We start from the raw sequence: 16,119 nt of genomic DNA on the forward strand, positions 1-16,119 counted from the left end.
CTGAAAAGGTTGAAACAGAAAGAAGCCACCAGAAATGTAGCAGCAGGCCAACAAACAACACGAGTGCACTACAGAAAGGTTTTCCACCAACTTTTAGAAAGGTCTCCAGGAGGCCCTTCCTGGCTTCTATCTTATCACTGTCCATGTTTCCAAACGGCATGTCTGGAAATATTTTCTTTGGACCTTTCACGCCTGGAAAAAGATCAGATGAGTCAGACTGGAACAAACAAACTCTCTAAGGTTCTCAAAGGTCTACTGCAACACTCCTTTCAAATGTCGAGCAAAATATAAAGCTTCTGTACCTTTGATGAGTTTCCTCAGTTCTGTTTTTTCTTCCAGTCGTGTCTGCAGATTGAGGAACTCGCTGTAGCGTCTGTTGACCGTGTGATAGGCTACAGACTGAGCAGAAGATGGATTCTCACAGCCCGTCTGTACAGTTTCTGCATCCTCAAAGCCGGCCTGGATGCTTGCCGGGTTCTCACAAGCCATTGCTGTCTCATACTGTAAAGATAAAAAACAAACTGTGAGGCTTCACTGATATCCCAGTGAACGTAAGAATGCACCAGTACAGGCCAAACGTTTGTGACTGTATTCGCATTCCCATCAGTCAGTGCAGGAAAACATGAAGTTTTTTTTATTTTTTATTTATTTTATCTTCAGTTGTTACAGATGGGACAGACATGGCTGGGGGATAAGAAAGGAAAGGAAAAGAAAAACAGAGGGGAAGAGGGACAGTGAGAAACCCTAACCCTAAGCAAAAAAAAGAGCAACATAAACACAGCACCACCACATTAATAGCTAACAGTAAATAACAGTAAATATTGAATGCTGTTGTGTGGCACGCAGGACCTACAGCGCACAATGTGCTGTGAGGTAGCAGCCACGAAAGGTAGTTTGTGTCTGTGAACACCCGTGTGGATCAGCACGCTTGTATTCAAAAGGTTTCTCCATGTAACGATCTGCTAGGGAGTGTGGGGAGACATAGCCCCACCCCAGGGCATGAAGCAGGCATGGAGGAGATCCAGAGGCCCCAGAGTACGAGGACCCAAGGAGGACCATCAGAGGGGCATCTGTGCCACCCTCCTGGGAAGAGCTGAGGAGAGCCCCAAATGAGGGGTCACCCAGCAGCCACGGAGCAGAGGTCAGAGGGGGCTGCAGTGACGTGCCGTGGGCTCTGCGGGCAGCCAGCCGTGCCAGAGTGAACCGAGCCCCAGGCCCAGAGGCCTGAGGGCCCCCCACACCCCAGAAAAGGCCTGACCGAGCCACGGGCGCCCGACCGTGCCAAGCAGCCACTGTGAGTGAGCCGGTACATACCTGAGCGCCCAGCGCCGCGCACCAAGAACCACCAACGCACTGACACCCGAGGGCATCAGCCACCGGCAGGGAGTGTGGTGGGGGGAGAAAGGCCTCCATACTTTGGATGTTCCCAGAGGGGCGGAGTCTAAGACCCAACCTGACATATAGACACAGACACAGCCACACCACACAGACACAAACCTGTATTCCCACCCCCATATACACATATACAAATACTCAGCACTCGCCCAACGTAAAGACAGACAAATAGACACTGTACACACAATCACACTCCCCAAACATACTTTACACCCCAGGTCCAGGTACCCTCACCCCCAGAGGGGGAAACTGCACCTAGATGTTACCCTTTGTGTTAAGTGTTACTGTGTTAAGGTCTAAAACTGATATTAATTATGTGAAATTAATTTTGCTGTTTTATTTCATGTCCACCTGAGAGAACAAAGTGTCCAAATAGACCCTCACTCAGTCACCGCTGAAGCTCGGCCCCAGCCCTCCTTCGGGTCGCTCATCAGCGCGGGGATGACAAACTGCATTACTTTGAATACTGTGTAACTGACTTTTTTCCTCTTAATAAAGAACCTCCTGTGTTTTGTGTTTAGTGGTTTTATCTTTGTCTAATATTTACTTTTCTTTGATGGATTAACCTTGCTATCCAAACGTCCTAGCACTGATTTATTTAACGTTTTAGTAAAGCTCTAAAAACTTTCTCCCAGTGCAGAACGAGTCCTGTTTCTGTGTATTTCAGGGTTTTAAACTCTTAGTTATTAAACAAAACTGAAAGTTAAATATGTTGAAACATTAAAATTACTGCCTTTTATCATCATTATATTTGTCAGTGCTAAAAACTGCACAAATGCAGAAAAGCTCATCATCATGGCCAAATGCCTGATAGAGAGGACACTCCTGAAAGCAGTGCTGCAGCACTCTCTGGGTGTTTTTCTGTGGGTCATCGATCAGCCCAGTAAACACCAACCAACAACTGCATCGTAGCAAAGTCACATTGTCCTTACTTTGATGGTGTAAAGTGTGTAGGGGTGCGAGCCGGTGCCTCGGTGCTCCTTAGCCGTGATGGTTCCAGTGATGCGGAGGTTTTGGATGATGACGGGTCCCTCGGGGCTGCTGAGGGGCTCAAAACTGAACGTGGGGACAGAGGAACAGCACTGCAATGTACTGACAACACTCAGCTCATTAGGATTCATTACCCCAGTCTGCTCTGCGCCTATAAGAAGGCCTCTGGTGGCGATTATAGACGGGGAACTGCCTTCTCTGTCCAAGGAACGAATCCTGCTGATACTGGAGTCCCTCTCTGCTGTGCTGAGCGATGGCAGGACGCAGCCATTAGTCTGCTCCTCCGATTCTGAGCTCAGCAGGAATTTGGTTTGGCCGTCCACTGGACTGTGGCAAACATCCTCCAAATCCAACCCGTAGTTGGTCTCGACAGATGTGGCGCAATCCTTCCTACTGTCATCCAGACCATCATCTTGTCCGATCATGACCAAAGAATCGCTGGAACTGCGTTTAAAATCAGCCAAAGGAGAATCCGGGTCAGAGTCGTTTTCCTGGTAAAATGGGTTTGACTTGCTTCCTCTTGTGTAGCGCCTTAAAAAGGGTCGAACAGTTTCATCTTCTTCGGCGTTGTGTTGTGGAAAGTCCGCCTCCGCGGAGTCGGGCACATCATCGGCAGCGGGCGTGGCGGTCTCTGTGTGATTGATCTTTTCAGCCTCCGCTCTCTGCGCAGGAACGTCGCTGTTCTCTTGAGGAACATGTGCTGCCTGCCATGCTGGAGCGACCTCTGGGTCATCAGGTGGAGAGGGTAGGAGCGGGGATGAATTTGGTGATTCTGTTGTTTCTGGCGGTTGGCTGACAAATATTTTAAGTATGAGGAGGTTTAACCAGTCAGGGTCCGACAGTTTGGCAACGAGAGGCAGCAGGACATTACAGGTTATCAGCTCTCCAACCACAAACCGTCCAGTGCGCGTTTCCAAGTGCGGTGAAGGCACTAAAACGTGCAGCAGCAAGTCTGCGACTGCCCTCACATAGTTGACTTCCACTGTTTCGCTGGTCACGGCGAGGTGAGGGCTGCTGATGCTGGAATAAGCCTTCCACAGCTGCTCGTTCTCGCTGCTCTCATTTGCTCTCAGAGACACCTGCTGCTCGGTCACCAGCTCCTTGGCTTTCATGTAGTCCTGTAGATGGCAGCCGAACAGATCGAGGACCCTCTGGGTCAGTTCCTGCAGAATTCACACATTTACACGACCCATTAGAGAAATTCTGATTCTCTCCATTTTTAATTCTGCATGTTAATTTAGTTTCTTTACAAGCAACGAAATCTCGTAATAATTCCTGTGAATGTTGCCGTTAACGGTCAAATATACAGTAACATACACTAATAATGGTGTGACCCTTTGTGCAGCAAATGCTACTGATCATCTTGTACGATGGCACAAGTAAATAGTCTGTTCTGTTTTATGCTGGACGTAGGAAAAATGACTAAAGTGACACCGACAAAGGTCGAATAGGCAGAAGGGGTTAGAGCATCTCTGTGGTGAATACCATAGACCGGTGCTGAGCTGTTAGTGGGTGTGCTGAAATACTTCATATGACGATTTGAACTACTTGAAGTCTAAATCGCAACTCACAGGACCTGCTGTCACCTACCACACAGTGCTTCTTATAGAGCTCATGGTTCTCAGAGTCTGAGCTGGTACATAAAGGGAACTACTGTGGTTTCTCTTATTTCCTGTCATAAACAGGGGATATTCATTTAATATGTTGATAGAACAGTAGCAGGATGACATCCTCGTAAGTGGATATCAGGCCCATGTAGAGCAAAATTGAGTATTTTAGTCTAAATAACCCAAAATGTGATGTCCACGTATGTGGACGCAGGTCCTAGGATGTTAAAGAACTCAACAGTCACATGACCTGTGGTAATGGGTCACACCTTTCCTAATATTTACCCAGCTACAGTCCAGAATGACTTGTTTACTAACACGTATCAACCCTGTATACATTATTTTAATAGATGGTTTTAACCATCCCAGACTTTTGGAAATCTCTTTACAGATTTTAATGCAGATTTACAAGTGCTCCTCATCCATAGCAACAACAACTGTAGGCAGGTTAACACAAACACTTGTTCTTCAAGTACTTGTAGCGTGCCTGGCCTTCACATTAACTACAGAAAATTCTTGCAAGCACATTGTTAGACCTTGTGAAAGCTCCCTGCTCCTTTAAAGCTCAGTACCTTCCTGTCAGCTGTTCTTGCTCGCAGTTTCAGCCCCATGGCCATGGAGATCATGGCTTCTTCAATCTCTGTTTCAAAAGCACTCTCAGAGGACACAGTGGAGTACCAGGAGGTGACAAAGTCTCTGATGATTTTCTTCACTGTGTTGTGGATCTCCTGGTCCAGATCATTTTCATCCTTCTCAGACTTTGGAATCTGAAAATTAGTAATTAGGAGTCTAAGGTTAACTTAGCCCAAACCGTTTATAATCACATCCATATATTGTAAAACATCAAGCTGTAAACCATCATTAATTATAGACCTACTTGCTCCCAGGTGATAAACCTCTCCAGGTGAATCACACTGTTGGACTCAAGAACAGTCTGCGAGCCGAGCCAGCCCCAGAGCACCAAGAGCAGGCTGGTGAAGACACACAGCAGCCAGATGTTGACCAGCAGGTGGAACAGCACCAGCCAGGCCAACACCACACCGACGCCCAGCAAGCTCCTCTGTCCCCACACCTCAGCCATGATGCTGCAGGGTTTGCTTTCTCACTGGCCTCAACTGGAGAAGTGAAGATCAGGCGTGCCGGGTACCATCACTCCTTAAAGAACCAAAACGATAACACCTGAGTGGCACATCGGAAACAGGACGGGAAGCTGAGTGCAAGCAGAGTGGGGTAAGTTGAAGTAAAGGGGATGAATGTGTAACACAAACATATCATCCACGCTGCTTATCACGTACTGACAGCAAACAGAAGAAGTGTTGTAAAATGCTTCACTGACCTCAGGGACGATGTGTCTCGTATCTGCTGAGCCAGCGCGTGTACGCTACAAGCTAACGCTGGTTGTGCCGTGCTTCATGCTTCACTAGCTAACCCGGTGTAGCTATGCTGCGGTGGTACTAGCGTTAGCCCAAAGGCATTAACTGTCGTGCGGAGACCGAACTCCGCTCAGATGTTTCATGACGGTGTACGTCCGACAGGCTGAGACAGCAGCTAAGCAAGATGTCAAGATTAATGTCTGCCCTTTAGCTGCTTCCTACGCCAGTAACAGCAGCAGAGAGGTAGCTGGAAACATGAGCGGCATCGCTGCTTCTTTGTAAAGATGCTGAAATGAAGAGAAGCGCTGTATTTGTCAGAGCTGCAGCACGCACATACCAACCTTACAGTGCTGAACCAAAGACACGTCACTCCAGGAGCGCGCGACGCCTGCTCATAAACGCATACAACAAGCTACAGCGCGAGCTCAGACAGACATGCACCCTGCACGAGCCGTCCAGCACTCAACGAGAGGTCTCGTGAGCTTCTCGGCGTCAACTCCTCGGGCTGGTTTGTTTACTTCCTGTATTGCGAGCTATGACGTACCGATTGGGGCAGGCTCTAAGGCTTCGGAGGCAACCGACTTCCGGTATTTGCCAAAAAGTGATTGCCCGTATTCAAACTGCTGTAAATGGCTTGTTGGCCTATAATATGTGAAATGTATTTCAAATGTATCCCTCACGAATGATATCAAGTCATCGTGAGACACAGACAGCATTCCTGTCGCAACGCAATCAGTTTATGGCAAAGCGACTTTTATATATCTTTGATTTATCCAGTTAAAAATCCCTCTTTGTAAGTCCTGTTCACTAAAGTCTATTCACCAATATAAGTAAAGACATTACACATAAAAAAACACATGGAGACATTGGAAATCAGTCTGTAATTTGCATTTTTACAAATTAAATATTAGTTTGCTATTTTGTGTACACACTTTACACTCATTCACTCATCAACTTGCATAATGGATTTATCATCAGGTCACAATATAATCTGAAGTCTCCATCTTTCTAACTCTGTGCGATGCTGTCAGTCTGTCAGCCAGTTTGCTTGCACTGAAAACGTTTACTTTACGTGACGGGGCGTGGTCTGCGGTGCAGTGCAGGGATGCCGGACGCACAATCGTGCCCCGTCGACTTAAAATCTGTACTGGGTCCTATCATGTTGTTGTTGTTGTTGTTGCGTGTGCGTGTTTCTGAACAGCAACCGTGAATAAAATATTATGGAAGCACTAACCCGTGGATATATTACAACTATTTTTTTTAAAAATATCTGTACTCTGTAAAGTTTCTGATATTCAGTCATTTATTTATTCACTCATTCACTGTGGTCGGTCACATTGACTGGAGGGCTGTCACAGTTGAATCTTGAAGCTGATGTGAATATCTGAGTCAGGATGAGGCTGAAAGGACTCGAAAACTGAGTTAAATCCATGTTAAAGTGAGCCTGCAAACAGTCTGTGGTCTGAACATTACATGTTGAAATCTGTTCACAGATTCAGTCATTAAATTTGATAGATACGGTCTACTGAAAAATCACCAAAGGAGTCTCAGTGGATCCACGACGGATGTCTAATGTCTCGGTATAGCCTACTGTGTCCTGGTCACAGTCCAGATAAGAATCGTGGATTCAGATTTCATCAAGCTCAGATCCAGTTTGGCTCCAGTCGTTTCCCAGTTCATCCCATTCAGATCTCTTCACGATGGTTTAACTTTTCCCGACACGATGTGTGTTCTTTATTCAAACTGGTTCATCCTCCCAAAACTATACTGAGATTTTTTTTTTAAACGACTTACTCTCAGTCTTTAAAATACACTGCCGGGACCACAGAATCTAAACACAGGAAGTTAATTCGTGAGCAGAAGAAGTGCTGATGAATACCTCACCACTCACGATTAAAATGTTCTTTTCTTCACGTGACTTGGAAACAATCTCAAAATGTTAAAAAGAAAGAGAGCAGGTTCATCTGAAGTATTTCTTTAAATCAACAGCAGCTGAATTTTAGTTCAGTTCAAAGGAGCATGAAAAGAACGAACTCTCTGAGCTTGTGTGGTACCCCCAAACATATTGAGTAGATTTATTGAGCTGAGCTTCTCCTCAGGGTGCAGGCTGAGCTGTACCTTTCACATCATACATGAACATGGCTGACTTAACTCCCAAAGCCTCATTAGTTCATCAGCCTTGGAGTTTTTCCATACACTGACCCATGACTTAGAACAATGCTGTGCTCAGCTATACATCAATGTAGATACTGTTAAATTCACAACCCGTGAGTGTGAGCTGAGCTATAAAAATCAGTGTTTACTGATTTTCTTGCTGTAAAATCCAGCTTTTACGCTGGATACAGACATTTTTCTTTAAATACCACAGGTAATTAAATACTTCCTCGGTTATTTCCTTTGTTTATAAAATTATCTGGGGAGTGTCAGATTCCCTTCTTTCATTTCATTTCAGAAATGAAAACGTTTTTTTCAGTGCACTCTCTGAACACTTAGATGGCACACTTGTTCTTGGAGGCGACCTCAACCTTGGACTAAATGAAGACATGGATAGGCTCAATACAGCGGGAACTCAGCGTAATTGGCAGTCCACAAATATAATCAAACAGTATATGAGCGACTTTGGTCTTTGCGATGCATGGCGCTCCCTTCACCCCACCAGTAAGGAATATACTTTTTTCTCACATGTCCATCACTCCTACTCTCGTCTGGATTATTTTTTGGTCAGCAGCTCACTGCTGAACGACATTTCAGACACTGAGATTCACCCTATAGCTGTCAGCGATCATGCTCCTGTATCTTTAACACTAATGCACAAGAATAATACTACGCCAAGTAAAAACTGGAGATTTAATATATCACTACTTAAAGATGAAGACTTTATTAAATATTTTAAAAAAGAGTGGACTTCATATTTGGACTATAATGACACTCCCGAAACATCAGCTTCTGTTCTATGGGAAGCAGGGAAAGCTGTGATGAGAGGTAAAATAATTTCTTTCTCATCACATAAAAAGAAAAAAGAAAACAAAAATATAGAAATGAAAACTGAGGACATGAAAGTCGGAAAATGAAACTTAACACTTGCCACTTTGGTTTCAGTTTCCACATCATATAACTGCCTTCCATGTGCTATTATGTCCCGGACACAGAAGGAGCTGAGAGGTGAGTGTTTGCACATCCTGTGGTCTTTACTGTATAGACAGTTATAGTAAATTTAATAAAAGTACATATGTTGTTATGAGTGCAATGTCTGTGAAGGTTCTCAGTCATCCAGGTCATCGTAGTCTTCACTTTTGCTTTTCAAGCAACTTAAAGAAGTCCAGACGCCTTTCTTTCCAAGCTCCTTAGATTATGAATGTAATGTAATGCAGCTTTAGGTCTGACTGGGGCATTTTTTTGGCCACCACTAAATGAGCCTTTTCAGGTCAGATATGAAAACGAGTGAAGACGGAGTAAAACGAGGTATGCTGATGACTAGTATAACCTCACTAATCTGATTTGTTCAGTGTGGTTGACTCTGGAGCCAGTGTGGGAAAATATTTCTGAAAGACCGGAGGGAGCCACACAGTCGCTCATTAAAATGACCTTGTGTGCAATTTCACACATGCCATGCGTCCGGGTTTTTCAGAAAGCCTTATTTCATACGGTGAGTCACAGGGTTGATAGGTTAGCTCTGTGAGGGTCTGTGGGTCATTCCTCCTCAGCCATGAACAGGCTCATGACAACTTACGAGACACTACCTTTGACAGAGGTGAGTGAAACACGGCCTGCACTGCTTTCACTCTGGATTTATTAACTGAAATCACTACTGGTGCTTTTGGGAGATTTAATGTGTTGTATATTGTTTCCAGCATATTTTAAAAAAGACAATTTTAGGCTTTTCTTTGTTCGTAACTGTTCTGCCTGAGCCTCGCCAACTTAATTTAGAGCTTGTGTCCGTTAGGTTTCCATTTCCTCTCACGGTGTGAAAAAAAAGCCCAGACTGTGGAGTTCCATCGTCGAGATGACGTCTCACATGGCACTGTGCAAACTCTGTGAGTACAAAACAAGCTGCTGCAAAGTCACTCTCATAAAAAACACTAACTGGGAAAATCCGGTATCTTCTCGTCATTTCTCCTCTATTTATAAAGTTAGCAGTAAAGGAAGGAAACTGGGACTTTGTGGTTACTTGGCAACCCCTTGGGGGATTTTTTTATGAGCCACAGTTTGACTTCATCGGCTGAGTTAACATCTTTTCTGTCACCATCAGTTCCTCTGGTTCTGGTGGCGGCTGTGGTGCTCACTGTGAATGGGATAATAGGAGATCCCCTGTTTGAATGCCTCCAAGACACAGACTACAGCGAGCTTCTTGACATCGTGAAGAAAGGTCTTCCTGCTACAAAGACGCCTCGACACGTAGCAATCGTCGGCGGGGGCATCGCTGGACTGACGGCTGCCAAGTTTCTAGAAGATGCTGGACATAAGGTAATTTACAGTCAGGGAAAAAATATTTAAACTACACTCTCTCTGGGAGTAATTTTCTGAGTCATTACTGTTGGTGCTAAAAGTGCATATGCTTTTCAAACTGAGTGTCATGGCTGTGTGTCCCCTTGGACATCAAAGGTGACCATAATCGAGGCCAGTAATCGTATCGGAGGACGTGTGGAGACCTTCAGGAACAGAAGAGAGGGCTGGTATGCAGAACTGGGGGCCATGAGGATCCCAAGCTTTCATAAGTGAGTAAAGAGACGCACATGGCAAATAGACACCCCCTCATTTAATCAAGGAAAATATCCTGTTGGAAGTAAGAACTGAATGATGCCAGAAGAAATGTACTAGCCTGTAGAGTTTTCAGTACTTGTAAGATTTGAGCCTCTAAGTAACTAGGAAGAGTCTAACAAAACACTAAAGATCTTCTAGCTAAATGGTTAAAATACCGTATATATTCACACAGGATAACTAATGTGCTTATGTCACAGGATTTTGCTTTCTTTTGCATCCAAATTACAAATACCTATGAACCGCTTCATCCAAGATGACATCAACACCTACTACTTGGTAAATGGAGAGCTACATAAAACCTATACAGTTGAAAACAACCCCAGCGTGCTCAACTACAGCTTGTCTGACAGGGAGAGGGGGAAAACGGCCGCTCAGCTCTTCAGCCAGGCGCTGTGGAAGGTTTGTTCATGTGCTGCTTTGTTGCACATGTCAGTGTGAATCTTGTCTTGTAAATATTGTGATTTTCACACAGGTGAGAGATGATGTGAAGGCAATCGGCTGTAGTGCCACATTGGATAAATATGACTCCTACACAGTGAAGGTAAAGGTTTAATTACCTTGACACTCGATGTCATACTGATCACAGCTGTAATCTGTTGGGGGGAAATGTCCTCACAGGAGTATCTGGTGAAGGAGGGCAATCTGAGCCGTGGAGCCCTGAGGATGATTGGGGACATCCTGAATGAAAACAGCCTCTTCTACACATCACTGATCGAGATGATGTACATGCAGACAGACATCAGTGACAACGTTGAGTAAGAAATATTCATATGTCACAGTGGGATGTTAAGAAGCCAGGGAAGAGGAACAGCAGCTAAGATATGCTTCTGATTCTGAGTGGTTGGTCTTCCATACCTCCTAGTGCCACCATTGTTAGACTGTACTCCAAAAGGGCAAAATAGTTGATTTAAACACTTTGTAGAGCTGAGGGAACAGATTCATGTGGCACTTCTCCTTTGTTTCGTCATTACTGTATATGTTATATGGGGCGATCGTGGCTCAAGAGTTGGGAGTTCGCCTTGTAATCGGAAGGTTGCCGGTTTGAGCCCCGGCTTGGACAGTCTCGCTCGTTGTGTCCTTGGGCAAGACACTTCACCCGTTGCCTACTGGTGGTGGTCAGAGGGTCCGGTGGCGCCAGTGTCCGGCAGCCTCGCCTCTGTCAGTGCGCCCCAGGGTGGCTGTGGCTACAATGTAGCTGCCATCACTAGTGTGTGAATGGGTGGATGACTGGTTGTGTAAAACGCTTTGGGGTCCTTAGGGACTAGGAAAGCGCTATATAAATACAGGTGATTATATGTGTAATTTTTCTTATTACTTATAACACTGTGACCACTGACAGGTGAAGTGAAGAACACTGATTCTCTCCTCATCATGGCACCTATTAGTTGGTGAGATAAATTAAGGAGCAAGTAAACATTTTGTCCTCAAAGTTGACGTTAGAAGCAGGAAAACCTAACGATAAAACAGCTGGGTCAGAGCATCTCCAAGCAACAGTAACCAGCGACAGGGCCGTGGACAGTCAAGACTCACTGATGCATGTGGGCAATAAAGACTGGCCCATGTGGTCCGATCCAACAGACGAAGAGCAAACAGCTGAAAGAGGTTCAAGCTGACTGCGATAGAAAAGTGTCAGAATTGACAGAGTTTGGTTGCTGTGTAGCTGCAGACCAGTCAGGGTGCCCGAGCTGACCACTGCCCACCACCAAAACCACCAATGATCAGCATCAGAACTGGACCACGGAGCAATGGAAGAAGGGGGCCTCGTCTGGTGAGTCACGTTTTACATCAGGTGTGCATGTGTCGCTTACCCAGGCAACACCTGGCACCAGGATGCATTGTGGGTAGAAGGTGAGGCGGCAGAGGCAGTGTGATGCTTTGGGCGATGTTCTGCTGGGAAACCCTGGGTCCTACCATCCATGTGGATGATACTTTGACACGTAGCACCTACCTGAGCATCGTTGCAGACCATGGACACTATTATACACTCCACGGAGGCCACACCTCGCCACTTACAGGATCAAATGATCTGTCGCTAACTTGGTGCCAGATGCCACAGCACACCTTAGGGGTCTGGGGGAGTCCAGGCCTCGATGGGTCAGAGCTTCCGTGGCAGTGAAAGGGGCACATAATGGTCACAATGTTATGGCTGATTGGCATAATTCAAATTTATAGAAAATAAATGATTAGTTCAGCTTTAGCGGAGTATTGTGTATTAAGGGATGTTTTCTTGAATTTCTTTCAGGTACTTTGAGGTGACTGATGGCTTTGAACACCTGCCCAGAGCTTTCTATCAGGTCTTAAATGCCACCATCCTCCTCAACTCCAAGGTCAAGCTCATAAACCAGACAGGTGGTAGAAATGTGACCATCACCTATCAGGACCAGCACAACTCCCTGACTAACCTAACGGTGGACTACACCCTGGTCACTGCCACAGCCAAGGCCACCCTGTTCATTGACTTTCAGCCCCCTCTCTCTGGGGACAAGATGGAGGCCCTGCGCTCAGTTCACTACACCAGCTCCACAAAGGTGGTGCTTAGTTTCAAGGAGCGCTTCTGGGATAAAGAGGGCATCAGAGGAGGGAAGAGCATCACAGACCGTCCCGCTCGCTTCATCTACTACCCCAGCCACAGCTTCCCCGGGACATCCGCAGGTGCACTGCTGGCATCCTACACCTGCTCTGACGACTCCGCCCTCTTCCAGGGCATGAATGATGGGGAGCTGATGGCTGTGGTCCTGGAGGACTTGGTGAAGATCCATGGAGAGTACATCAGGCCTTTGTGGACAGGGGGGCTGGTGAAGAAGTGGGGCTTGGATCCTTACAGTCTGGGAGCCTTTGTCCTGTTCACACCTTACCAGCAGGGGCTCTATGCCAGAGAACTGTTCCAGAGTGAGGGACGGGTACACTTTGCAGGGGAGCACACAGCCACACCTCACGGATGGATCGAAACGTCCATCAAGTCTGCACTCAGGGCAGCTAAAAATGTTAACAGTCTTACACTGTAGTGTTTCATGCAGCAAACATTTATTCCATGTTCACTCCTTTATCGTCTGATTTCATGAACACTGTTCCAGCTCAGTGCTGTGTGCTCCTGGAACCCCCAAGCCTCTGGAGAGCTAACTTTGGTGGCCGTACCCTGAGACGGATAACAGGCAGTAGTATTAGTAGTAGTAGTCACTCCAGTGTGATGTTTATTTTCTGTTACGAATGTACTGTTGATGTGCATCTATTAATTGATAGACAAAAGGTTTGTCTATTACAGGCACTTTGATCAGATTTGCAGCGCTTCGCTCTTAAAGTTCCTCCTGTGTCTAAATACCAAGTTTCAGTCGGATTAAGTGCAGAAATCTTTCTATGTTACATTACGTTGAAACTTGTTTGCAGAAAAAGTGGATGAACAATGGACAGAGCCCTGTGATTCATTCATTTATGTTTTATTTAATTTTATCTACACGGTACTTCATGACTTCATTTTGCACGTATGTTGAACCACAAAGTAAATCTCTGGATTTTCCCTGTCAGCGTATGACTCGAAGTAAAAAGATGTAAGCATGAAAAACGGCTGGTTCATATTTAATGTGGTGGAACACTAACAGACTAGCTCCTGGCAGCGGCACAGTTTGCCTGTTTGCTGTGATGAGCTCTTTGCAGTTACTTTTTAACATGTGCATGGAGCTGCAGGTCACTCAACATATAATTAATGCAAACACTGAATTTTTGGTGCTAGATTCTAAGTGAACAACTCCATTACATTTATGCAGCTGTTTGGATAAAAAAAAGACAGTGTTTGAATTCTTCCTAACTCCAGACTGCTCCTCTAAGCCCACCTCCCTTCTAATGGCATTAGATTTTCACCTGAGTGGAGCTTTTCGAGTGCTGAAATGATTATTGATAGCCTCTCTTTTTGACATAAAACTCTAGGAGTAGAGAAATGTCCTGAAATCGAGTATTTAAAGCAGACTGAGTGGACTCAGACTCCTCTGCGATATGCACTGACAGAATAACAATTATAATTCTCTATCATTTTCCTCGTCTACTATTGATCAGAACATAACGCAGAAGCACCTTCTGCTTTCAAGAGAAAGCAGAAGGTGCCAAGCGAGGAGCTGCCCAGCCTTTGCTTTCAGCTCTATAGATGTCGTTTAGGAAAGTAAATAATAATCTTGAAGTTTCAGATGGATGAAAGGGAAAAAACATCAGGCAACATTGTTTCTTCAGGTGAAACATTTAAGATTTATTATTACCAGACTTCTCCAGGCTTGCAGATTTCCTCTCCCTTCCTTCCTCCAGTTTGATCATATGACTGCACCCCTCCCCCCATAAGAGTTCCTCATCATCTCTCAAACGCCAGCTGTTATACCCACGTACACAAAGTCTTCTTCGTGTCATCTCCCATCAAGTTAGGAATAAAAAAAAACATAATACAGTCTGACTGCGGTGCGTTATCACTGAGTGCCTTTCTGCACCATCTGTGTGAAGCGGTTGGTGATGCTGAGGGTGGTGTCAATGAATCGCTCCACGCAGCTCACCAGGCACGTCTCTGTCCTGTAGTCCAGCTTTGAGCCCGGAGTGTCCACACATTTATCCCAGCAGACGTCGGTGAAACTGTGCACCTGCAAACCACAGGACACAGACGGGAACTGATTCAGCTCAGTGTTATTTATAGAATGTCGAAGCATCGCGGCTGATGCCAGTTAATGTTTATTAAAAAAGAAAAGGCTGAAATCTGATTACTGAACACATGTAACCAAGATTCATGCCGGACTCTAGAAGACAGCATGTTTCTGTGTGTACAGGAAACTATTTAAATCAATCACAGAACTGATGTGCATGGAGTTAAAAACGCACGTCTTCTGCCTGTTATGGTTGTGAGAGCTGCTTCTATGAATGTTTATTTAGAATGAGAGGGGGAAAGGTTACCAGCTGCCACACTGGATGCTTGTCTACGGAGCAACTAACGTGCACTGCTCTCCACACAACGATGGTTACCAATTCCTTCACTGACTCGGTCTGTCTATCACTTATGGAGCACGGCTCGCTGTGAAGCGCCCCTTAATAAATTTGTCCACAGCCACATCCATCATATTTTCTTATACATCTGCTGTTTAGTGATTCAGCTAACCTGCTCCATATTTCGGACATCCACCAATTATCCCAGCGATACCAAAGGTCAAATAAACGATTAATGATCATCTTTAAAGCTGCAATGTAACCACACACAGTACTGACTGGATTACGCCGAGCTTTGAATCCACGGTTAACAAAGCTCAGCATGTGGATCTAGAGGATATATTAACTCTATGTTCTTCAACGCGGAAACACCTGGACAAGAAGCAGATGTTCTTCCAGCTGTGTGATGTCCAGTTCTAATACAAACTGGTCTCTTGTACAGAGACATTAACGGTCAACTAAGCACGTGTAAGACGTCAGATCACGTCGTGCAATGAACTACATCTGTCGGAGGACAGTCAGCCCCCGTCCTCTTACAGACCTGAGCCTGGAACTGCGCTTTCTGCTGCTCGACAGCGATCATGCGCTGCAGCTGCGTCGCCTCTGCCTTCTCCGACGCGCTCAAGTTATCAAAGCCGTCCATGTCTTCTGCCCGTCGGCTGCACAGGAGCTCCGAGCACTGCTCAAGCACAGAGGTGACCTTCTCTTCCACCGGCGCGGTTTGGGAAACAGCGCTAATCACACGGTGCCCTGCAGACGGCGGCGCTTCCTGTTTGCGTTGTTTGACGCGCTAAATGCGACGCAACAAAGGACGCGTGCAAAGATGTTTCATGTTGAGCAGCAACCCCCCAAACACCGACCGGTACGGTTATTAGCGTACAGACGCATGTTTCACATCCAGCTGTAGAGACGTGTTTTATAGAAGGAATGAGGATTACAGAGAACTCAGTTTATTTTCACATAAAGAAGTCAGAAAATAAAATAACAACAAACAAAACACTGGTGCTGTTAATTTACCTCTTAATTATGAAAGTGTGTATGAA

The 16,119-nt window shown here is 45.5% G+C and overlaps 3 protein-coding genes across 6 annotated transcripts in view; 1 reads left to right on the forward strand and 2 right to left on the reverse strand.

Moving 5' to 3' along the window:
• LOC146618188 (sorting nexin-19-like) overlaps nt 1–5,859 on the reverse strand; it is a 52,235-nt gene extending 46,376 nt beyond the window's left edge. For 2 of the 4 annotated variants that reach the window (XM_085371385.1, XM_085371382.1), the window contains exons 1-6: nt 5,329–5,859; nt 4,870–5,202; nt 4,565–4,759; nt 2,328–3,548; nt 303–501; nt 92–192 (exon numbers count right to left, since the gene is read on the reverse strand). In XM_085371385.1, coding sequence (XP_085227511.1) covers nt 92–192; nt 303–501; nt 2,328–3,548; nt 4,565–4,759; nt 4,870–5,073 — 1,920 coding nt within the window. In that variant the 5' untranslated portion in view covers nt 5,074–5,202; nt 5,329–5,859. The remainder of the gene's footprint in view (nt 1–91; nt 193–302; nt 502–2,327; nt 3,549–4,564; nt 4,760–4,869; nt 5,203–5,328) is intronic. The other 2 variants (XM_085371384.1, XM_085371383.1) reach the window with 2 other exon arrangements.
• Nucleotides 5,860–9,071: 3,212 nt separating this feature from the next.
• il4i1 (interleukin 4 induced 1) lies at nt 9,072–13,131 on the forward strand. The gene is made up of 8 exons (XM_085371387.1): nt 9,072–9,116; nt 9,309–9,399; nt 9,615–9,829; nt 9,968–10,080; nt 10,324–10,525; nt 10,599–10,667; nt 10,745–10,881; nt 12,369–13,131. The coding sequence occupies exons 1-8, from the start codon at nt 9,072–9,074 to the stop codon at nt 13,129–13,131; spliced, it is 1,635 nt and encodes a 544-aa protein (XP_085227513.1).
• Nucleotides 13,132–13,586: 455 nt separating this feature from the next.
• On the reverse strand, nt 13,587–15,840 carry timm8b (translocase of inner mitochondrial membrane 8 homolog B (yeast)). Its single transcript, XM_085370937.1, has 2 exons — nt 15,618–15,840; nt 13,587–14,739 (listed from the first exon to the last, which is right to left on the reverse strand). Exons 1-2 carry the CDS (start codon nt 15,717–15,719, stop codon nt 14,572–14,574), a joined length of 270 nt encoding a protein of 89 aa, XP_085227063.1. The 5' UTR covers nt 15,720–15,840; the 3' UTR covers nt 13,587–14,571.
• Nucleotides 15,841–16,119: the final 279 nt, after the last annotated feature.

The sequence above is a fragment of the Diplotaxodon limnothrissa genome, linkage group LG14, assembly GCF_057381915.1.
Source record: "Diplotaxodon limnothrissa isolate DT_005_m linkage group LG14, D_limnothrissa_male_GT1.1, whole genome shotgun sequence".
Classification (NCBI taxonomy): Eukaryota; Metazoa; Chordata; class Actinopteri; order Cichliformes; family Cichlidae; genus Diplotaxodon; species Diplotaxodon limnothrissa.